Source organism: Aythya fuligula, chromosome 4, assembly GCF_009819795.1.
Source record: "Aythya fuligula isolate bAytFul2 chromosome 4, bAytFul2.pri, whole genome shotgun sequence".
Lineage (NCBI taxonomy): Eukaryota > Metazoa > Chordata > Aves > Anseriformes > Anatidae > Aythya > Aythya fuligula.
In genome coordinates this window covers 25,025,927-25,051,363 of record NC_045562.1, presented here as the reverse complement: position 1 = coordinate 25,051,363, position 25,437 = coordinate 25,025,927, and the positions used below count along the sequence as shown (strand labels likewise).

The 25,437-nt window shown below is 37.5% G+C and overlaps 1 protein-coding gene across 1 annotated transcript in view; it reads left to right on the top strand.

Moving 5' to 3' along the window:
• The window catches only part of GALNTL6 (polypeptide N-acetylgalactosaminyltransferase like 6), a 466,324-nt gene that overhangs the window by 407,102 nt on the left and 33,785 nt on the right, over positions 1-25,437 (top strand). The window contains 3 exon segments of the mRNA XM_032187262.1: positions 13,137-13,254; positions 22,879-22,956; positions 22,958-22,987. Of these exon segments, the coding sequence (XP_032043153.1) occupies positions 13,137-13,254; positions 22,879-22,956; positions 22,958-22,987 (226 nt within the window).

Here is a 25,437-nt window from a genome sequence, read left to right as displayed (position 1 = left end):
CTTCTTGTGTATCAATTTCTAAACAAATACCTTTGTGCAGGAAAAGATATTTCAAATAATTATTTACATCCACAGACAAGCCATGTGCTTTCTGAAAATTATTTTTCTTTTTAGTTACTTACAACAATAAATTGCATAATGACTTCCTATTAGAAAATATACTTAAAAGATCTTACTTTGATTACCACCTAGAGTACAAATTAGTTATGCTTCATGGATTTAGTTACAAAACTAAAATCGAAATCCTTCTTGCAAGAAGAAAAATGTTCTTGACTATATTCCATTCTGTGAAACAGGAGCTTTTTATTACTTATGCTATTTGTCAAGAATGTCTTATATGTTTCCTGCTGAATACATAGTCGTTGGCTTTTGTCTTGATAATGAAATACATACACATGTACTCTGAATGGATCTTGACATTGGAGTGAACTTCATTATTCCACAGAGATGCTAAGATCTACTGTAGGAATATTGGATCAGTTGCATAGTGTTTATCATGTGGACACCATTGCTCGTGGCAACAGGAGTTAGTGGATGCTGATATTATTCACTTGGAGCTTTGCATCTCTTATTAGTGCACAGCAAATAGTGCCTTGATCTTGAGGAACTACAGGACTGCATACGTGGATCTTTGGTTGGCATCTACTTTGTACTTACAGAGTTCTTGAAGGTACAGAAGCAAAAACAGGAAGATGTTTTTCAGTGTTTCTTACTTTTCTTCTTAGTCATTGCTTCAGATAGCACCAGTATGATTGGCATTGAGGGTCTGTGTTCTACCGTATTCTTCCTTAAAAACTGAATGCCAGACAGTGCACCTCTTGCTTTGATGCTCTCTGATTTCTGAAAATCCACAGGAACTGAAATCAAGTCTCAAGGTGATTTTTTTCCCTGTAAGTAAGGTTGTTTTGTGTGTTTCTTCTACGCAGGGATATGGACTACATTTCTCCTTGGGAAATGCAGGTGTATGAACCACCCCAAGATTAATTGAATGGTATCTAAAGGGTATCGGTACAGACAGGGTGATGCATGAGGGAAGAAAAACGCTAATACAGAGCATGCTGTGCCAGATTTGCTTGAAGCTGCTGTCTGTGCTCTGGCAAGAGAAGCAACAAAGACAGAAAGCTGACCTCTGTGAAGCTCATTCTTTCTCTAAGAAAATGTACTCAGTCTTTCTTTCTTGCTATTACTCATTGTCAAGAAATTGTATCTTCCAGCTAGAGCAGATTTTGGCCTTCAGGAATAGTCTCATCCACAAGTCATTGAAAGATATTGTCAGGACTCCACTTCACCTGACCCCAAAACACAGCTTAGTTTTGACTGTATTGCTTCTCTGCCTCCATTGAGAGCCTCATTGCTAAAACCCCGAACACAAATATGAATGGGGTTCTTTTAATAACACATGGAAGCAGATTTTATCCCCTTGGCTTGTTGGCTTTCCCACTTACTCCTAATATTAGTTGTTAATGGAATAGTATCTTCTGTAATTACAGTGGAAGCATGATTCTACTTGTAAAGTATAGTCATTAGAGGAAAATATTCATAGTGTTCTGTTTCATTTCATCTTTATTTATTGAATATCATCCTGTGTATGTCTTCAGAAAGAAAGCTATAAAAGATTCTGTCAATGTTAGTAATTTCAGTCTTTGACCTGCAATTCCATGTTTTATAATGTACTTATTTGTGTTTTGCAATTTGTATTTAATTGTGTCTGAGAAGTCTCATGCATAACATTCTTCCTTTAAATTTTCCATTAGTTTTATTTTCTTGCCAGCAGAATATGGTTGAATGCTACAGCAGCTGCTTTGTAACTCTAGCTTTTCTCTCTTTTTACTGATAATGACAGCCAACAATTTACTGTGTGTATTAAGTTTGGTTATGCATTGTTGTATAACTGAAGTTTTCAGAAAAATATTTTCTGAAGCATAGGACAATAAATGTCAGGCTGACCTAATTACTGTTATCCTATCTATGAGCTCTCTTCTCTTCCGCTAGCTGTAGAGAAGTTGTTGGAAAATGTATGTTAGCAAAGTATTCAGATTTCAGCTGTGTATGGCATCATTATTCCCATTTTTGTTTAGCTGGTAGTGGGTGAATATTTTTACTTAATGGGACTATTTTTACTTAACGGAAGGACTGCCCCAAGTGGAGGTAGTGGAAGCTGCTGCTGAGGTCCATGCCCTTGGTCTTGTGCTGGCCACGGGGAGATGGGGACCCTGAGACCTTGTGGAGTTCCCCAGCCAGGGGCTGGGAAACAAGCTGGCATGAGTTCAGAGGACTTGAGTTGAGAGTTCAGAAAGAAAGGAAGTTGCAATGATAGAGTAGATGTGATCCTGTAATCGGAGTGCTTGCATACTTCAAAAAGATACAGGTTTTATTTAGTTAGCATAATCCCTGTTGGTTGTGGCCATTGTCACTAAATAACAGACTATAATCTCAAAGGTTGCTGAGAGGTACAAACCAAAGTGATGTAAGTGCTTGCAGGGTAAAGTGATGTCCCATGGTGAGAAGTTTCTGGGCAGGTTGAGCAGTTTGAGTCTCTAGGGAAAACAGATGAGTTGAGGTGTGAAGCCTGTCTGTACATTGACACTGGGGGAGGGTTACAACAGTGCTTTGGTCCTTTACCAAGGTTCAGTTCACATTTCTAAGGACAGCTTTGTTATTTCAGACCACGAAGCTGTGGAGTAGTGAAAACAAGTCAGTGTGAACCTAGGGTCTTAAAGTAATGCACTCCTCTTTGCATTTGCATTTGAAGTACTTCCAGGCAGAGCTAAGAAATCTGTTAGATTAGAAGCACTGAGCACTCTTTGTGTAGTCTGTAAAATAATAACAGTATTACCAACTCCATCCTATAAATACCATCCACCTAATGAGAATATCTGTCGCTAACCATTCAGACAATATAGAGCCCATTTGTCTGTGGTGATGAATGTGACTGTGATGGAGGAGATCAGATGAAACTACAGATCCATTGTTGCTGGTAACTGCTATTACTAACAATAGATTATTCTGATTATTTTGTTATTAAGGATTTGCCTTTTTTTTTTTTTTTTTTTTTGGTGAAGTCTTGACAATAAAGCCTTTATAGATCAGTTGCAAGAGTTGTTATTACTGTCCAGCTTATCTTCCTGCCTGTTCAGGATTTGATATGGCTTTTGTGTGTTTTCTAATTTAAATCTGAAATGATATGGCTTTCACTAGCAGATTTTTGGAAATGAGTCAGAATGGCTGATTGCCCCAAATTTTTTCTGACTCTTCAGTTGTTTCTTAAAATAATAGCATCATTTATTTTATCTGTATGCTATTAATCTAGATAAACGCAGAAGAATAGTGTTTCCTGGAAGTGTGCATTGGCAGGAGTCTTGGGATTTGAGTTAATGCATTTGTGGTGCTTATATGCTATCATTTCCAGTTTTCAGTTCATTCTTGTGGTGCTTTCATTATAGATAGGTAGAGGTTGGGGTGACCCCTCTTGATGCTGGCTCTGTCGTGTGGCAGGCACACAAGGGAGGCTGGCTAGCCTGAGCCTCTGGGTGCAGGAGGGAAGAAGCCTGCAGAGGCTGCTGGGGTCTGCCTCAGCAAGTCACCCAGGTGCCCAGTCCCACATGGAGCATCTTTACTTCTGGGGGGCTGCTATTGTTCTGCCTTTGCATTACTCTCAGAGGTCCCCCTCTGCTTGCTGTTCTCAGAAATTTGTCTTGTACTCTCGAGCTATGTGAAAATTTTAGTTTGCAACTTGGAGGGCTGGGGTGGGTGCGGATGGTCATCCCACCCAGTGGAGGTGCTTTTCTATGTGTGGGCTGCTACAATACATAGGAATTCTTGTTTCCGGCTCTGAGACTGATGTGGTTCAGAAATGTTTGCACTACAGCCTGTGCAAATGATCACAGCTCTGTGGAAAATCCATTGTCATTATTTGCCTTCGAGGTCGGGTCCCAAGTTCATGCACAACAGCATAATTTCGCTGGCAGCGTATTCTGCTTACACTTAAACCATCTAAAGAGCCAGCTTTGCAAGGCATTATTTGGCAGCAGAATCGTGTAGTCAGTGATAGAGATTTCTAGTGGCTTACCTCTAGAGGTGACCATTTATCAGTAAATAGGGTAATAAGTGTGCTTGTTTCACACATTTTTATATTTAGAAGAAAGGAAAAATGTGATATTTCAACTGGGATAGACCCTTTTCCTCTTAGCTGCATATCAAAATATTCACATAGCTGAAAGAGTTTCTAACAGAAGTGAGCATTTATAACAGCGATCAACAGCTCTTGCCATCAGAATATTTTACAAACAGTTAATGAAAACTATCTATACTATAACATTATTTTTCTAAACAACCAGTTTGCATCCAAATTCTGAAAGCAGAACACTAAATATCACTCTTTGTGAGGAAATAAAATAAGCTATTGGGTATCTTCTGCAATTCCTGACAGTCTTGCTATTTCAAAGCCCAAAAATATTAATCTCCCTTAGATCACATTGTAGATATTCTCTCTATCTATGTCATTATTGCTAAGGCACATTTCCATGCACTTTTAGTACAGAGTGAATGAGCTTATGCAAATGTGGAGAGCTATCCCTAGACCAGACTTCCATTTTATTTTTATTATCAAATGGAGATTTTTTTTAATGTGATTTATTATGATAATAAAACAGGAAGGTTCATTTCCCTGGGTTTCCACAGCTCTGCCTGCCCATCTTTACAACAACATCAAATTAAAAGCAGATGCTGTCATGGGACAATGAAGTACTCAACATCATCAGCTTTCAGCTCCTTACTCCCTTACTGTGAAATGGTTTCCAGTGTTTTTCTGTCAGTTCTATTTTTGAAAAACTGTTTTCACTGTTTCATAGTTTTTACAAGAAAATATTGTTGTGCCTCTTGTGCAGACAAGGGGAAATCTAACTTCATTATAGTTAAGTGCCTACCTCCCCATTCCCCTCTATAGTAGGATAATGTACCAAATTATAGAGTTTTAATAAATAGCAAGGATGCAGTTAGAAGCAAATTTCTAGGATATCAGAATATCTTCGGCTATGTTTGCCTCTTCAGGCATTTTTTTTTTGGTCATCATTGTTCCTGATGCCTTCTCATAGCATGATAACGTTCATGAAATTGTTGACCAATGGCAAATGGGTGACCTGCTTTTTGTAGCAATAGTGTGAAGCTACATAGGTTCCAGTCTTCCTCCCTGTCACTATGCAGTGATTTCAGGCTTCTGCGTTAACCCCTAAAGACAGAAATAAATGAAATATTAAAATTACCATTTGTCCCCAATTCCTGCCTGAGTTTGAAGCAGCATGTGTGCACGAGGGCAAAGCAGGGGCACTTGCTGACAGTACTTCTGAAGGACTGATCAAAGGAATAATATTCATTCACATCCTCTGCTCCATGGCAGATCACAGGCCCTATCATTAACTGTGTGTCTCATTTGCTTAGCAAAGTGTGAGTGCTCTGTCTGCTTGAATCAGGATCACTATGCACAGTTTGCAGGACCCTGAAGAAAAGCAGATTCCATCAGTGTGCTAGGCAGTAGTATCTTAAAAGTAGTATCTTGCTAAAGACTCAGGAGAAGGTTATTGTAACTGTGTTTCCACTTAAAGTTTTTGCAACTCAAAAATGTTCTGGAAATGGCCTTCACTAGTTATTTGGTCTGATTTGGTGTGGAAGCGGTGAGGTGACCAAAAAGGAAACCCAATGTAACCAAACCAGTGTTGCCACTTCCTTGCAGTGCTTTAATAGTAACTATGCATTTGCCCAGCTGAAGCATTCTCTGTCACAGAAATAAAATTTCAGCCTGAAATATTGCAGCAGAGACAGGAGAAAAAAAAAAAAATGTTTCCTATATAGTTTGAAATTTATGACAGTGACTTTAGCTTGATGGCCTTTTTTGTCTTTTTCAAAGTTTTCCAACTGTTGCAAATATGCATACAATGCTATACAGTGCCATCCAGTACAGTCAACAGAATGACCTCTTTTTCTCACCTGCCAACCATAAAAAGACCAAGCAGCTGTTTTACCAGCCCCCGTGGAGTACTTATGGCATAGGAGATGCCACAGGCCTGGTAGGCATGGTTCTGCCTGTTCAGCAGATGCTATGGTGAGCAGTGCTGCCGGAGCATGGGATGGTGCAGCTGTTCTGGTCTGCTGGTGCAGTTCTGCTGCAAGCTGTGAGCAGTGCAGGGAAAAAATGCACTGGAGCAGCTCGTAATCTCTGGGCATGAAGTCACTGTTACCCATTGTGTGCAAAAGCTGGCTTTCTGGGCTGTGATGCCTGTAAGTCTTTAATCAGGAATAAGTACAGAATGCTTTAGAGTTACAGAAATCAGTCATAGAGTTACAGTAATCAGAATAGCTTAAATCATCTGTATCATCTAACAGCAGGCTGATAACCAGTGAGATTTGTTATTATTTATCTATTTATCTCTGTTGGGAGAACAAGGTTTGAATTAAAGGGCTATTAAGGAAGTTTAATATATATATATATATATATATCAAAAAAACTATTGGTCCCAGTAAATACGTTTTAAGAAGAATCATTTATCATCAAATTTTAATAAAAATTTCCCCAAGTTTAAATTTTACTTATGATGCTGTACTGGGTTATGTAAATAAATAAAGCAAAAGGAAGTCCTGGAAAAGGAAGATACCTCTTTGGTTTATACCTCTACATCTAAAGAGAAGAAGATAGCATTGTAATTGGATAGTAATTCTGTTGAGCTGCTGCCCCCATATATTCTGAGAGAACATCCTTGAAGGTAGTGTTGGAATTTAATGAACTGTTGTTATTCTGTAGTACTTGGGAGGCAGTGATGGAGTTGCTGTGCAACCAAGAGAGATGACCTACAGATACGCTGCTGGCCTTGTTCCTTATTTGAACATAGAAGTTTAATCTCAAATGAGATGTCAATTTACCTGAGTGTTACTTTCCATAGACACAGATTTCCTTGTTAGCTTGAGCAGATTTTTCCTGTTTAAAAGTAAGATGTACACTCAATTTAGAATAGTGGCATTGCCTTAAAATGTCAGCCTCACATTTCATAATAACCCAGAGGGAAAAAAGATGATAGTAGGAGGTTCATTGTGCCTTCAGCTGAATGGCACAGGCCTTCACAATCAAAATAATTGTATTTTTACAAGAACCAGAAACAGGGTGACTTCCCATACTTGCAAAATTCTTAGGCTGTGCAAAATATTACTTATCTGTTTGAACTTCGACCTTCAGTTAACTTTGAATGCAGAGTCTAATGTAGTGTGTCTTTTTTTCCTGACTTGTTGAGAAAAAGTATATCCTTTAAAAAAGTAACCTTTTTTTTTTTATTTTTATTTTTAGACATGCTGCTAGCTAAACCTTACTAAAAGCCAGAAGGTCTTTTCTTAAAAAAAAAAAAAAAAGAAGTTCATATTTTAGAGATATTTGGTACTATTTTGCCTCTGTACTGTAAACTGAAAGTTGCATCAAATTTTGGAGGATTTTTTTTCTAGCATTTCTTACTCATTTCCTACTAATAGGCTGGAGGGTTTTAGGGCAGCAATTGAGCTGCACATGTCTGATATCCCTGCCCCCTCATGCCATGAACGTGGCTCAGCAGTAGTGTGCTTTCAGCTCACCTTACAAGCAGTCTTACAGGATTCAGGTGTTTCGGACTCATGTCTCTAGTCCAACTTGAAGCACAGTATTCCCACTGTGCCTTTGCTCCTCAGTTTTATCCTCCTGAACACTTTTGCCAGGAGGACATTTCCAGAACAATTCATTTTCCTTTTGTGATAGTATCTGCTGACCGACCTCCTTAGTTTGATTACTGTAGATCTCCTCTAGCAATAATACAGATAGATTTCTCTTGGATTATGAGAGGTAATTATGAGAGAAGGAAGTCTTCTCTTCAGTCTTCCATCTCTACCCAACTGTCCCACCTCTTCCATAGCTTCATTAATTTTCCGAATATGGGAGGGAAGGCTAAATGGGCTTCAGCATCATTACCCATATAAGGGTTCATCACTCTTTTACAATATGATTTTTCAATGAAGTTTAACAATGTGCTAAGTAAAATGTTTGCTTAAATACCAAAGCATCATTTGTACATTTAAAATTAAAGTGAATGATGTGGCTATAATGCCACTTACAAAGGTTACCTGTAATGAAACTGCTTGATGACTCTGCAGCACTTTCATAAGTGCTATGTGAGAATGCAAATTTTTATCAACTCTTTTACAGCTCTCAGTCATGGGAAATTTGCTGCATTTGGCATTAGAATGAGGCCTTCCTGCAATTTTAGTAGAAAGGCTGTTGATCTTGGGGGGATGCAGGCTATGAAAGTATGAGTCTGGTAAATTAGCCTTGATCTCTATCTTGTATAATAGTGCCTTCCTGGAATCACACAATGGTTAAGGTTGGAAGGGACTTCTGGAGGTCATGTGGTCCAACCCATGTGCACAAGCAGAACCTACAGCAGGTTGCCCAGGACCATGTGGAGGTGGCAAAGAAGTAAACGGGTGAAAACTTTGTTCTACGCCTGTTAAAGGACACCTATCTCACAAATGAATCATCACCTATAGAATAGTTTACGGGATGCCAGTGAAAGAAATGTATTAATCATGCATATATATATATATGTAGATGTTCGTTGTAGGTACAATGTGGATCTGTATGAAATCTGTCAGCACATGATGGATTTTGCAAACCACTCATTAGAAAGATAGAGAGGAACAAAAAATAACACAAGAATATTCAAACTGATTAGGAGTGATAAGTTTATACAACAGCTTAATTAGAGAATGCAGATTACTGAAACGAGCTGGATGTATAGGAGTCTGCACAGTTGAATACAGCGGTACAAATGCTGCCTTCAGTTTTCTTTGTGAGAATTGCTGTGGTATCCTATTATAAATACTCAGAACTTCACAGTTACATAACAAGAAAAAAACAGCTGGTAAGTTACAGTGTACTTTGATGAGGGTTTTGAATGTACAATTATTGAACTGCTGTGGTGTAGGGGCACTATTTATGGGGAGCAAGTCAACTTAAAGACAGACCATTTCTTTACACAGTTGATCTGTCATGTATTTTAAGATACTGTTCCTACAAACTAAGAAGATAGGATGTGGGCATCAGGGATGCAGTGGTTTGCAAAAGCTATTTGAGCATTTGTTAGAGACTGGGGCACAAATTCATCAAATAAGGGGCAAAGTTGTTTCATAATCATGTTGTTAGAATGGATGTTAGTAAGATAAAAGGATATAGTGCATTACAGAAATATTCAGTGTAAAAAAAAAAAAGGTGTATTTTAAACTAATTTCAACATATTTGTTTAAACAGTTAAATATACATGATACCTCTTTTTAATTTACTTGAAACATTCAGTGATGTCAGTCTGATCCACATTCATCCCAATTACATTATCTTTTTCCATGCACCATACAGAAATTGTCCTTCAGTTTGTCTTTTGGAGCAGCCTATAAGCTCATACTGTATCTATCACTTCCTAGCCTAGGTCAACTCATCTTCTTCATTTCAGTTTGTTTTATTTCTGCAGCCACATCATTTCATATTAGTGTCCAAATCTCTGTCTCTTACTTTAAACATGCATAGATTTTAATGTTTACTTTTGTTCAAAACTTTTATTATATAGGATTAGAATCAGCTTCTGCTGTTTGCATGACGAAGCTTTGGTGCACTATCAAGAATCACTGCAGAGAGCACCAGCTCTCTGGAACAACGTATTTGAATGTATTCACTCTTCTGAGATGCCTTCCAGTGGTATCACTAAGGTGGAGGGGCACACTCCTCCTGGGCTGCATCAAAAGCAACATGGCCAGCAGGTTGAGGTTCTCTGACTTTGAAAATTCATAGATTATCTCTTTTCTTCCTCTGCATGTAAATTATGAGAAGTCAGAAAATTGTTCACTGGTTAATCTACTGCTACACTTCTTTAAGCACATTTTTTTAAATCTGTAAGCTCTTTTTCTTGTTAAGCATTTACCTGCCTTTTTCTCAGTGCAGTGTATTTTTTTTTTTCAAAAAAAAAAAACAAAAAACAACTTTTTTTTCTCACTGTCACTAAATCACACTCCATTTTTGTCTCAGCACACCAGTCTGTGCTGGGAAAAAGGAGGTCTCTTGGGCAATTTTTGAATCAGTTGACTTACCAGCAGTATTGTTCTTCCAGGTACAGTGAGTCTGTGTAGTACTTCTCATGTGGAAGGTTTTTATAACTATTTTTAAGTTTAGCAACCTTAGCCTTTCCAGCTTTTCTGATGTTTAGGAGTCTTTGTCCTTTGAAGTCTTTGACTAGAAGTTTTTTACAGCTTCCCACTATAATTACTCACATAATATTATGTTACAGTAGCTCAAGTATGATTATTTAAGTGTCTGAGTAGGATGTTTCATGAAAAAAAAAAATGTCTTCTACAAACATAGCTTTGTACTTGATGTTTCTATATAGAAGCCATTAAACAAGACATTAATTCTTCTCTTTTGGGCTCTGTGAAATTCTTGTCTGTGTGACTAATCCTATTGACTACAAAAGGACTTTTAATATCAGCTGAGATTGTAGGACTGGACTCTTGTCTTCATATTTTGGAGACAATTTAAGCCCTGTTCAGCTGTAGCTGCTTGTGGCATGCCGTGGAATACATATTCTGTGCCAAGTGGTCAGGTCCACACAACTTATTGTTCATCTCTTTCCGATAACTAGAAAGCTATCTTGTTTTGTCCTCCCCATTACTTTTTCTGCAAAGCTACAAATGTCAGAACATGCTGTGGAATAAGAATGACTACAGCAACATCATATGAAACCTTTTTTTTTTTTTTTTTTTTTTTTTAAGTAAATGATAGAAATATGAATTCGCTGTTCCAGTCCCTTGTTTGTTAGTTTTTCTAATTGTAATAAATGTTCTGAACTTTTATGAATGTTCATCTAAATAACAAGGGGTTTCTTTACTCAGTACTATCTCTGGAAAATGTACAGATTACTTTTAATGTACCTGTCAATTATCTTGCAATTCGAAGTCTGATTTTTTTCATTTGCTATCTGATTCACCTGAGGGGATTGCCATTTCCATAGGCTCTTCACTGTGTCAAGAGAAATGCTCAAGGAAGATAAAGTACTGAAGAGAATTAGAGAAAACCTGTGCTTCCCCAGTGATTTCTAGGACTTCATTTCTTCTGCCAGTTAAGATTTAGGTTTTAGTATTTTCCATGCAAGTCCATCTTTATAAAAGGACATTGTGTTTTGATTATTTAGAACCTGAAGTCACAAAGGGCATGTTGTAATTAGTTTTACATCGGTAGGAATGGAAAATGTATTGTAGTAGCCAGAATCCCCAGGGGAAGGTTTCTAATAAAAAGTCCATTGAATTTATTCATATGTGGAAAGAACAGTCAATATTTGAGGTATGAAATGTCAATAAAAGTGAAACGTATTAACACGCAGTCTATGTTGCAGAGCATGGCCTTGCCATTTAGAATATTGGAGCTTTGTTTCACAAAGCTACTATGTACTTTTAGAAATATAATCTCTAAAGGAAAACAGAATTAGTCTGTTAAAAACAGAGCTCCCTAGTTGTGAAAATTGATAGCTTAATATAAAATGTAAGTTATGTTTTCTTTATATATATACATATATTTCAGATTACCTACTAGAAGTGAAAATACCTGTAATGTATTTCATTACTATGAATGCAGTTGAGAGGATCATTTTCTGACATTCCTTCTCTGCGATTCTAATGGTGGTAGAGGCCACACAGCTGTTTGCTGTTTTGTCTTGGATAGAAGATAGCATTATAAAAAGTGGTAAGTAAGAAAAAATATGGCAGAACATTATTCCATTAACTTGATGCCCAGTTTATAAACTTCTAGCTTACTGCAATACTTATCAGTCCTAGTTCACTACCAAATCCTAAATCAGTGGCAAAGAATGAAGTTTTCATTTGCCAGTCAGTTCTCAGGAATGGAACCATCTGCTTCCATAGCCACAAACAATCAACCTATATTAATTCAAATCAAAAGTTCCCCCAGGTGGGATGATTTTCCCAGAGGGGCTGCAGTGTTACAAAACACATAGCATACTATCTGTTTTTATGTCTATTCTCTGATTAGGAAGTACTACCAGCATCTTTCCTCTTACTGACCAGACATTAACAGAAATGTGTTCCTTTTTGCCTGTTGCTCTGAATTTATAAGGCAAATGTTGACCCAAAACTGATTGAGCAGTTGGATTGACCTCTCTACAGCTCGTTATCTTCTACCTGTTCAGCATAGAACCCTTCCACTACAACATCAAGGAATCATTGAGCAACATTGAACTCCCGAGAGCTGTCAATGTACTTACTTCATTAGAAGCATCGTTGTCTTGGTAGTTAAAAAAAAAAAAAAAAAAAAAGTTTCCAGTATAAAAAATCATGCTTATAAATTTAAAATGCACTTTTCATGAACATCCTATAATCTTATGTATCCCACTTGTTTGTTTCCTATATTATCTGTGGAAAGGGGCGAATTAAAGCAATTCAATTGAATTCCGCATGTTTATTCATGGAATAAATGAAAACACAGGAAACACTGAATGATTTGCCTATGAGGTAAATCACCACTGTGAGACCAAGTTGAGGAGTTTTAAATGCTCCTGTAGAAAAGCAGGTATTCAACTCCCAGCAGCTGCTCTGTGACCATCTACTGTTGCTTTTCTCTAGCCAGCATCTGTGAAACTGAATTGAATTGAGAAGTTTTGTTCACTTTCAAAACTCTTTCAAATGTGAGTTGCTTCACATGGAACACAGGGATCACATTAAACACTTTTGCAGGTTTCCAGAGTCCCTTTCTTTCACTGTTATGTAGGTTTACTTAACAATGAACAGAATTTGGTTTTAAAAGGGAGAATTTGCACATAACTGTCTACCATGCCCTATATCTATCTACTTATATCACATTGCCTGTTTCTCAGCTGGAGTCCAGTTTAGAGTCAATAAAGGTAAATGTAGTTTACAAGAAAGATAACTGTGAATGCACCTACATTCACTTGTACACACACACGCGTGCACAATCTTCATTATTGTTTGTCAATATACAATGCCAGTCTTTTCCATTTTTTCAGGCACAGCAGGGTGGTTCCTGTTATTTACAGTTTGTTTTACTTATTCTTCAGGTCTCCTGTGATGGCTGGAGGTCTATTTGCTGTTAACCGAAAATGGTTTTGGGAGCTGGGAGGCTATGATCCAGGATTAGAAATATGGGGAGGAGAGCAGTATGAAATCTCTTTTAAGGTAAGTCATCGAGTCATCTTATATAATACTTACTTGTTTGGTTTTATGCCTGTGGATTTTGATTTCTGATATGCTTTGTGATCATGATGCTGTAACTAACTCTAGGTTTAGGGTTTTAACTAGAATTAATTTAGTACAGTTTGAATTATTTTTCTTTACGAATTTCCACTAATTTAAAACAGAATTATGTCATCAACATAGCCTCCATAAGCCATATAAAATCACTGAGTGCAGTTTAGTGGAATTTTCTCCAATTTTCTGGTAGCTTACCACCATCAAAGAATAAAGTTTTACCTTGTCCTTTGTGTCAAGTCTTCTCCATTCAATCAGACACATTTACTGAACCCTACCATGCTGGGAGTAGGCTCCCATAGGGTCAGCTCATGGGAATGGATGGAAATGAAAGTAGAAACTCATAGGAAAGAGGATTCTCTTCAGTAGCAATGAATCACTAGACCAGCTCAACTGCTATGAGTTATTACCTACAGGCCAGATTATCAAAATCAATGATTTTTAATTCGATTTGGATAATTGTAATGACGGGGAGTTTTCGAGTGCCCAGGTTATGAACCACCATCCATGGTATATCCTCTGTGTGGACATGTGTATTCAAATCAGTTACTTGACTTTGACATGCTGAGTTGAAAGTCTTATTACTTTCCACATGTAAAGCAGGTATTTGCATTAGTTTGATATAGACTAATATATCTAATTTTGAAAATTCAGTTTATTATGCTCCAGTATACCCATGGAATTAAGAACTTTACCTTATGGACTTTGTATGCACAGGTTTTCAATTAGCTGATAGAATTTCATGAAAATTATTAAATGAGTCAGACATGTTTGGATAAGGCTTGGATCTGTAATCAGAATTCACATTTAGCTTCAGGATCTTTTCCAACCTACTTCCAAACTCCTACACTGGAAAGCTCAGCAAATAAATTTAGTATGTCAGCCATGACTAATATTGTACATCTTGCTGCATCTGAGTTTCAACAGTGATGTAAAACAATAGAGCTGTGGCCATTCTGTGGAATAAATGTACAGCATGACCCTACACTGAGCTGCTAGACTGTCTTATGGGAGTTATCAAGAACAGAAAAATGGTTTGTATTAACTGCACTACTGTCATCTTTCTCTAAATCATTTTTACGCCACTAGCAAAGCAAAATTGGAAGGCAAAGGGAAACCCAGCAGATGGAAAACATGTTTTGAATATATAGATTGACGTTCTATCCATATAAGTTGTTTCAGAGTCAAATGTAAGTAGTCACTTGTAGCTGTAAAAACAGTCTCTGGCAGGTCACCTAAGATTTTATTATCCTATTTCAAATATTCCTTTTACTTTGTCATCACAAAGAATTAATTGTAATGCAGTCCAGTCTTTGTATAGAAACCATGGTAACAGCACTAGAAATTGAGATACTAGATTGCTAGATTGCCCCAATGTGTTTTGCTCAAGTGATAGATTTCTTTTTTTTTTTTTTTTGGAGGCAGCTGGTCACACTGGGTCTCATTTCAGTCATATCTCCTGATATCTCCTGATTCATCTCATTAGTGTATACTAACCTTAGGGTCCCTTGTCCTTTCTTAGTTAGTATTAAAAAGAAGAAGGAGGAGGAAAAAAAAAATCTCCTATAAAAAGAATTGCCAATAGAAACAGCTTTCTGTTAGAAGAATTTAACAGATATGAGTTACAGAAAAAACACTGTTGTTTTGTTTGGAATCACACAAAACAGGAGAAGAAATCATGGGAGGCAGGACGGAGAAACCAAACAGACTTCTTTTGTTATACCAGAATTACCCATGTCATCTGGGAAAGGTTTCTGGTTCAACAGTTTCTACACTGAGAGCTACAGATTTGGTCATCTTAAAACTTTTTTATAAATGAGAGCAAGTTAGTCAGTTTAATTTACCGTTTTTATTCACAAAACTTGAGACACTGGTGGACTTGCTATCTCTCTGTTATTTACAGAGTCAATGAAAATAACAGATGACCAATGTGTGCAACACCCAGCTTGAGTGGGTAGGAAATGACATCTGCCCTAAGATTATCTGTGGTTTTGGGGTACCCTGTGTTGATGCCATATCGTGTGTTAATGTTATTTTACTTGGCAAATGACTATTGGAGCATGCTGCCTCTAAGAACACTCTCCAGAACATCTGTAACTACCAGATACGTGACTGTTCTCCGCTCATTTTCTTCAATTCAATTACACCTCAGAGTATTTTGTAAAAATATGACTTCTTTTTCCATTAAGAAGCTGCAAAAAGAAGCCAATTTGAAATGTCCCATAACAGGGGATAGAAAGTTCGTGTTACATGACTAGTTCAGATTGGTCTTTAAACTAAGTGACAGACATGTTCTTCCTTTTATGTTCTTCGTATATAACCTATGTTTTTAACTTTGAGATTCATTTGCATGAACGCTGCTATATAGAGTATAAATAAAGCGATTCCAGCTACTATAAATCGGATACCATACCAATGACATGATCTTTCCATGGTTGACTTGTGATTTTTGTGTTAATTCCAGAATACAGTGGATGTAAGTTATGAGACTGCATGCCAAAGTGAGAGCCGTCACAGACACTCTGAGAAGGAATAGTGTCTTGTTCACCTCGAACGGATTGCCCTGTGTCCGTTAGCTGGAGTGAGGAGTGTTCATGGATCGTTTTTGTTCTTCTACTCAGTTATGAATTTTAAACTCCACTTCATGGATAAAACAACCTACTGTAACCTCTCTGCTTAACATTGTAACAGTAGATCCAGATACTATAAAGTAGACAAGCTGTGGTACATGTCTTTAATTAGTGCTCCTGTTTACTTTAATGATTTGAGTGCTTGAGGGAAGCTTACAGTATATGTTAAGGAAGATCTTGTGGGCAAATGTGTATCTCAAGTATCAGGCTTATGTGCCCAATGTCACTGTTTCCAAGCACAGAATCACGTAAAAGAAACAGTGCATGTTTAATATTTTGTGGCCTCATTTTATTTGGAGAAAAATATCCTAAATGGTGGAATGAAATTTCTGCAGAAACGTTCACACACCAAAGGGTGTATCTCTTGACAATCAAGATCACATTAAGGAAAAGCATCTTCTCAACCAAAGACGTCTGCATTATTGAATCACAGTTATCAACAGTCATCCACACAACTCAAATTAGAGGAGTGTGGGCTACAAGGCAGGTAGGAAGCCTTGTGAGTACAGAGCATGGGCTTAAAGAAAACAGAGAAATTGGATCTTTCAAAAAAGTATGATGGCTAGATCTTTGCTAGTCTCAGAAGTCAAGAAAATAGTTTGCCTGATGTCCTCTGACATAAAGCTTCATCAGCTTCTGCATTGTGAACTTAGTATCACCTGCTCTGCTGTGCTGTGCTCACTTTAATCTTCTACTGCATTTTGCATACCCCAGACACACAGTGAATTAAAGGCTGGTGTACAGGGTCATCATGCAAGCTCAAAGGAATCACTAATAACAGCTAAGCCATGCTGCTTTATGAGTTCAAGATGCTAAGGAAGAGTTTGAGTACTGATTTTAAAAACTATATAATACGATTATAACAGGAGAATTGGTTGTCTGGGGAGTCAGGCAGCAGTTTCAGACACACAAAAAAAGTTGAAACAGATTTAGGAAGAGTAGTCAGGCTGGGAAGATTGGAGGGTAAGCGTCAATTTTGATGTTTCTTACTGGCTGTTTCACTAGATGTGACCTGGGGTGACAGGCACCAGGCTTCAGTGCAGAGCATACTCCTAACCCAAAGTATTTTTCTGTGGGGGAGTTTGCATTATCTCATTACATGGGGACAGGGGGTGGGTAGTGTGAGAAAAAATCTGTTAGTATGTTTTTGGGGAGGATGAGGGGTATTCTAGGGGGAAAAAAGAGCCTGAATCTGCACTTAAACCAGTTTTACTGCAGAGTAATTGAATGTTTCTCTAAAATACAGGAAGCTTTATAATGCTTCGGTGATGTTTGGAATTGTGCCATAGCAGGAAATTTCCTCAGACTTCAGGCACATTTCTATTCCAGCTGCTGAGTTGTTAGGAAGACAGAGGGACAAATTGTTACAAGTTGTTTTTTTTGTTTGTTTTGTTTTTTGTTTGTTTGTTAAAAAAAAAAAAAAAAAAAAAAAAAGGCAGCTTTTTAAATTTGCTTGACATTTATTTCCGTGACTACAAAAAACAGCATACCTCTCTCATGTTCTTGATTGGTAACATTGCAGCAGAGGACAGCAGCACTCGTTACATGGAGTGCTGTGTTGATGAACTGTAGTTTTCAAATCAGAGCACTTGGACACACATTTGAGGACACACATTAAGGCAGTTGCAACCTGTGTACCAAAATGAGTCCTCTTCATTAATGGGTTTCTTAGATTAATTTTTACATAAGAAATAACGTGTAGCATTTTAATTTTTTGACAGCATAACCTCAGGATCAATTTTTTAATTAAAAAGGATGTTAGATATCTTGCTTGACGATACTGTTCAGCCTGTGCTAAACTTGCGAACTGTCCAAGTGCTGGAACTGACCTGATTATAGCTTCCTTTCTCATCAAACCAGGGAAGCCACTGTATAGGAAATCCTAAATTTAATCTGCTAGAAAGACACAGTTTATGTAGTAATTTCCAAAATATATAGAGTTGCAAAAGATAGTCATTTCCTGTGTTTGCTGACGATCCTTTACTCTGAACATTCATTAGTCATGGACATATACTGTACCTTAACAAAAATGATCATGCTAATATCTCCAGCCTCTTTGAAGATAGTCACCTATATCTATTTTTTTTTTTATTCTTATCCTTATCTGACAGATCTTCCAGGTTCTCTCCATCCCTGTTTTTGACACACTTCCAAGTTCATTAACCCTTATTTATTGTCTTCATTGTTAATTCCTTCCACTGCTGGCAGTCTTGGGGGAGATAGGAGTAGGGGAGCATTACCACTTGTCAATGCAGTTGTAGACTATACAGAAGTACAGATGCTCAGTATTTGGGAACTGCTTTTGGGTTCTGTTGAAGTATCCAGTTATTGATTTCCAGTTTACACAGTACTGTTTTAATGTCATTGGCATGAAATTCCACTAAATCATGAGTAAATGGCTTTTGCTGTTCTCGGACCTTGCTGACTGCACATTTGAAGTCATTGTTCCTGTTTTTATTCTTTTTTTATTATTTTTGCATTTAACTGGGCATTCTCAATTACATGGAAAAGTTTACAATAAAATATTCTTCCTTTTCATTTTCTACCACTGCCAGATCTGTTCTTGGCTTACATTCAGGAAGCGTATCTGCAAAATTCCATATGTTTTTGTGTTATATTTTCTATGACTTTTTCAGCCCCATTGTGATAGTACGTTTCTCCTGTTTGTAGTCTCTCTTTCTTGTCAATGCACAGAGCACCAACTGACAGCTTTGCATGACATACTTTATATTCCTTTTCCACAGTTTACGTTTTTGTGTTGTTGTTTTTTTTTTTTCTTTCATTTCCAGTGTCTCTTATTGTCTGTCTGTTACTGACTCTCAGCTGCAGTATGTTTTCTCAATTAGTTTTGAAGACTGATCCAAAATCCATTCAGCCCTCCTCAATCTTTTACTTAATTTGCTGTATGTTTATGTTCCTGTTCTCCAGCAACATATCCTCCACTGCTCAAAAATCATGACTCTCTTACTGCAGTAATTATGATTACTCCAACAGGGTTGGAGTCTCATTCTTGTGTGCACTGGTATTTACATTTTACAGATAATCCCTGGCTGGATCACTCACAAGCTAGACAATTAAGGCGACGAGATAGAAAGAGCAAGCAACATTTAGTTTTAAAGACGAAGTGATATAAAAGAGGGTGATTCACCCTAAATCCCAGAAGAGATGTACAGCAGAGCCAGAAAATGCATCTGTGATATCTAAGCTGCAGTCAGGAACAAAGCCACAAAACCACAGCTTAATCTATTTTAAAGCTTGTGTTAATGCTTGCCTTTTGCTTTCAACCATCCCTATAAAGTGTTTTGCAACATTCACTTGGAAGGAGCTATATAAAGATAAATTGTGATATAGTACATAGCTGACACATAAACTACTCTTCTTTTGATCTTTCCAAACTGAAATTGCATTGTTTTAGTTTCATCTTTGTATTTTATACCTCAGCTGTGGACCAGATTCATTGCTTTGTAAGAAGGAGGCATTAGCAATCTTGAGAGTTTCATTGTTTGCATCTTAGATAAACAGAGGCATCAGTGTTGTGATACCATTTTGCCAAATGTCCCACACCACCTGAATTCTTTTCATGGTACACTAGAGATCTGCAATATTTAACACAGAAGCCATTCTCCGATTTCTTGCATTTAGTGCAGGTGACATAAAAATGCACATTTTAAAGACAAGGTTGCCAGAATTGATCTTCCCAGGAAAATATTAAAAATGCCTTTAAAACCGTTGTGCAGCTAAAAGATAAACAGGAACAGCTGCTAAATGTCCTTCAAGGCAGCTCGAGATTCATTTCAATTACCCTACACAGTGCACCTCAGGTGCAGCACAGCATTTTCAAGTTTTATATCTATCAAATTTAAACCTAACACAAAGTGTTATTTCCTCCCACTTGTTATTGCCTCAGTATACCTGACAGGTTGTTTTCCTAACTCCTTTTCTCCTTTCATTTTTCTTTTCTTTTTCTTTTCTTTTTTTTTTCCAGATATTCAACTGCATTAGAGAAAATGCAGTATATGTCTACTTCAGCTCTTGTTGTCTGAGTTAAAGTAATACTGCCCTATATATATATGCTTTCTTGTCTTTTAAATTTGTTCTGTTGCTGATCCTCCTCTGAGTCAAACTTCTATACTGTCCACTCATAGCTTCAGTAGGTAAGAAACATTGCTTAATGACTTCAATATCTTGTCTAGTCTTTGAAATAACACTTCAATTTAAAAAACAACAACAAACAGTAGATATATGTCTGCACTTTCATCTGTGCACTGGGTTATTTGAAGACAGCCACAGAGGTATCCACTGAAAAGGTACCAAATGATGTAACATACAGAGTATTCGCAGAAAGGTGAATAATATTTTTTTACACCATTTACCCACCTGATTTTAACATTCTCATTTTTATAATTTTTAATAAGTTTATGAATGAGAATTAGGTGTCACGGGATTACATGAAAAGGATATTCTATGATTCTATCTCCAAATGTTAACAGGATTTCAGGTTTTCATTTAAGAAGCAAACTTTACAAAACGGTTTTGAGAAAAAAATGATCAAGTCAGCGTGGCATAGCAAGACCACTCTGGACTGTAATGAGCTATTTTGGCACAGAGGCAGAGCATTCATCTGGGTCTCCATTTCTAACCCATCGGTAAATTTACTCCCTGAGAAGGACTGGGCTCACTCAGGGACCTGATGAGATATGCTCACAACAGAAATAGGAGTTAAAATACTCTTGATTCCATCACCGTGTGTGCTTCCATTTGGCAGTGCAGCTGCCTTTATCGCTTGGTGCCACTTACCTGCAAAATGTGCCTGCTCATCTGACATGCTAGCAAGCACCAGAAGCACCTACAGAGCACTCCTGTGCCTTAGTGAAGAGCTAACTCCGTGCTGGGCAAGGGAAAGGTCCTGAGCAGCTTTCAGCTGTGCAAGGTGTTCTGTGGTCCCACAGGACAGGATCTTCAGCTGTCTTTGGCGGTTTCAAGCCTTCCTTGTTTGTGCTAGTGTACTCAGGCCTGTCAGGCAATGTGGTACAGAGCCTCAAACAATTACAAGGGCTAATACCCCAATGACCCATAAGAAGTAGCTTCCTCAGTCACTTTGCAACTCAGGTCTTCGTGCTAAAAACCCCAGCTTTCTCTTCTCACAGTATGAATAACAGTCACTCTCAGGGGCTGAATTCCAGCTTGCTACCTTCAGCAATTGCTTTCAGTCACTCTCAAGCACCAAGTGATCCCGCAGTGCAGTGCTTAGCATCTGCACGTTCAGATTACTAAAATGTAGTTGCAAGCTCACAACCACTTAGCCAGGACTATGCAGATACACCCTCTGTAACAAAGGCAAGCTCAGCAAAAGAGGCCAAACTCTTGTCCATTTTCAGTATTGTTTTAAATGAATGAAATCAATCATTTCATTTTCCTGTGATTCGAAAAAGCCAGCTGCTACAGCCAGCTGGTAGACAGGCCAGAAGAGTCAGAATGAGAAATGTATGGTAAAAAAGTGCAGAGATGCACATTGTTCGCTGCAGGCTTCACAGTGAATGTCAAGTATTCATGATCATATCATATTTTCTGATACCTTTTTCTAGAGATCTGGTAACTGCTTCTTTAACTGGGAGTATATCAACTTCTGGATGAATTGCTTTCTGTATGTAAATCACTGATAAAACTCTCAGTTGTCTGTTCTGTTCTGCATTAGCCTCAGTCACAAGCTACTTCATTCCATTTGCTCCAAAATGCATCAAATACAGATAAAATCCCTTCATATGTGTAGCATGTGGACCTCTGTTCTCACCCAGATAAATGGAAATTAATGGAAATATAGAGTAGCAGCCATTCTGTTATAATATTTGCAGAGAACAAAGAATACTATTTTGCCAAGACTAGGGACTAATGTTTATATCAGCTTTCACTCTAAGTGAATTTTAAACTCTTGATGTATGACTGGTTTCAGGATTTTGAAAAAAAGTTCTGCTTGTGGACTTTCACAGGTTTTTTTGTTGTTTTCCATTTCCCTGATTTGCAAAGTCAATTGCTTTTTCTTTTAATTATTATTATTTTTAATCAGAAAGTCATAAATATTGTCAGTGTGCTATAAAAAACCACCTAATAACCATCTAGGAGTTCAGTAGTTTGGCATAGAAAATGATGCCTGTAGGTGTTATTGCTTGATTTCTGTAGTTCCTCTGATGTGACACACAGCCTTGCTCTCACATACACTTGGTAAAACATAGTCACACTAGGTTTTATGAAGCCTTGTGAAGAATTCCTTACTTGCTGCCCATCAACATGCAGCTTGGGTTTTAGGCCTGTGATGTACTTGCAGCTCCCATCAATTTTGACAGAGATGACTACATTTGTTTCAGTGTCAAATGTATTAATGATGAAAGTAGCAGCATGCTTTTTTCTCTATGTGAATTTGATTGGAAGAAATGGATTATTTTTTTTTCCTTTTTCTTACAAAATGAAGAGCATCTTACAGTTGAGCTCTTTGTTCACTATTCAATACAAAACATAAGCCAGGTGTTTTGGAAATTCTTTCTTTTTCTGGTGGTTTGTTTTACATACATGGCCTTCTTCTGAAATGTTGTCCCTATAAGTTTTAAACAGTAGACAAAATAGTATCTTGGTTGTGTTGCATGGAGGATCATTGATAGATACATCAAAGATGTTTTATATTTTCATTTTGAACATACCCTGTATTTGCAAAGTGAGATTCCAGGTACCAAAGAACCTTTTATCAAATTGCAGGCATTGGGGAAGCAAAGAAGGCCACCACTATGAATGCAGGAGGATTCAGTACAGAATGATGTATAATTTTTACATAACCCTTACATAACAAACCATAACATCAGTCAAATGCCCTTCTTTGGCCCCATTTGTCCCCAGGAGTCATTCTTTCATTTGCTGTGTGTCTCCTTTCCAGGTGTGGATGTGTGGAGGTGGCATGTTTGATGTTCCATGCTCTAGAGTTGGGCATATCTACAGAAAGTACGTCCCTTATAAAAGTCCCTTCTGGAACCAGCCTAGCACGCGTGAGTAATTGGGTTTTGCTGTTTGTCATTCTCATTCATAATCAGTCTTCTTCATTCCACACCTAACAGTAAGCCATTAAAATGTAAAATGAATGTTGCTTTATTTTTCTGAAATGGGATGTGCAATTGCTGCAGTTATGCTGCCTTCCAGAGATAAAATTGCTAAGAATAAATGAAAGCTTAAAAATACAGGGTTGGACATTTCAGCACAGAAGTATGGTACACACTGATTCAAAAGAACCGAGGAATAACCTAAGGCTTGCAGTTCTTGAATTGCACAATGTTTGTCAGTCATAGCAGGACCAATTTGAATGCACATTTTCCTATCAGTCAGCAGAAACAGGCAGAATCTTGCATAAGGAATATTTTTGAGGCCAAAGAACTGAGTAACAATAATTTGAGTGGCTGTCTAATTATTGTATAAAACCTGTTATGGAATACAGCCAGCTTCGAACTGTATGAGTGAGAAATTAGAAGACCTCTAGACATCTCTCAAAGACAACCAGCCACGTCCGTGAGGGGCTTTTTTGCTCAAGAGAAAATGTTCCATAACTTTTTGGAGATGTTCATGGGATGTCAAAAGATGAGAGACAAAGTGCACAGATATAGTTTCAAGGCAGATACAAGTATTTATTCATGCTTGAGTTAATCTTTTCTATTTTAGAGGATTATTATTTTAAATAAAATGGCATTAATATTAAAGTCTGCATATTGCCATAGGATAATATTTTATGAATCATATTTTTTTCTTAATAATGAAAATGTGATATGAATACAAGAATAAATCTTTTGCTTTAAGGGAGATATTCTTGGTTTCAGCAGCAGGGGACAAGGCTTGCTGTAATAACTCCCACACACAGGAAAGAGGCCTTCTGTACTGCCTGCCTGACAGTTGCCTAGGGAGAGAAAAAAAGTGCCTAAAAAAAATACTCATGTAAATTGTGAGACACCGTAACGGGATTAGTAGTTGTGGTAGTATTAGTGACAAGACATGTATTGACAAAATTATGAGATCAAAATCTTCCCCTTATATATGTGTAATCTCAGTTTCCCCACCCAGATTTCATGGAGATATTGTGAGAACTTGCAGCCAACCAATAGCCACAGCCTGCAGCTCCCTTTATATATTTATATATTTTAGTTTGATTTCAATAAACACTTGTGAAATGTTTCTACCACCACCACCCCAGTCCTACAATCCTAGAATATCCTGAGTTGGAAGGGACCCACAAGGATCATTGTGTCCAGCTCCTGGCTCCACACAGGACCATACAAAAATCAGACCCCATGTCTGAGAGCATTGTCCAAACACTTTTGGAACTCCCTCAGGCTCGGTGCTGTGACCCCTACCTGGGGAATCTGTCCCAGTGCCTTGAACGCACCTCTTGGTGAAGAACCTTCTCCCAACATCCAGCCTGAACTTTTTCCTAATACCCAGACTAAATCCCTGTTACAAAAGTATAAATCTGCCCGTGCATGGACTGATTGCCCTATGTCTTGTGAGAAAAGATGGAGTATGCAGATAGGATGGATTTTATCCTTCCAATTCAAGTAATGGTTCATTTCCTATGTGGTGTTGGAAATAAAAAATATGATGATGCTTAGGTAAATTTCTGGCATATATTTAACACTGAAAGAAAAATTGAATTTTCAGGTTCCCCATATTTTTTCCAGTACAATATTCTAAACCAAAGTATTACTGTTAAGATGCATTTTATCAAGGTTGCCAGCAACGCAAGATCTTCTCTATTTTTCAGTGTTAGTTTAAATATTATGTTCTGCAAATATAAGTATTTTATCTAAAACTTCCCTTCAGTTCCAGAACATAATGGATAACATATTCAAAAATACTCAGAAATATTATCTCTGTTTGCCAAAAGCGTATTTCGTATTTTTCAGTATGTAGTTGTATCCATGAAACTTTTTGCTAAATCCTTTTCCATCTTGTGGGATGTAAAGTGTGGTGCTAGAGATGTAGTTCACAGAGGAATAAGCCATAGGAAGCCTGTCTGTGATTATATAAATGATTGTAGCAGCCCCTTCATTAGTCAAGAAAGAGTTTGCCATTGTGCTGATACTGCATTAAAGGATCATGGATTTCCTCATCCTGTCCCACAAGATCAGCACAAGGGATTAAGAGATGAATTAGGAAGAGGATGGAGCTTCTAGACAAACTCAGGAATAGCCCAGATCATGCCATGGATCTTCTTTCAAGCAGTTTCAGCCTATGTTTGCCCATAATGAATATGGCTTAAGGTGAGCATATTACCTTCCCTTCCCTTGGGATTTCACCTGTCTATAGCAGCGAGGTTCAACATGAGCTTTCAGGTAGCTATATAATATCTGATGAATCTAGATATATTTTTAAAGAGCTATTCTCTGACATGAGGATCACATACGCTTTATAAAATGAAAAACTTTTCAAAAACTGTGTTCTGCCACCCTCATCA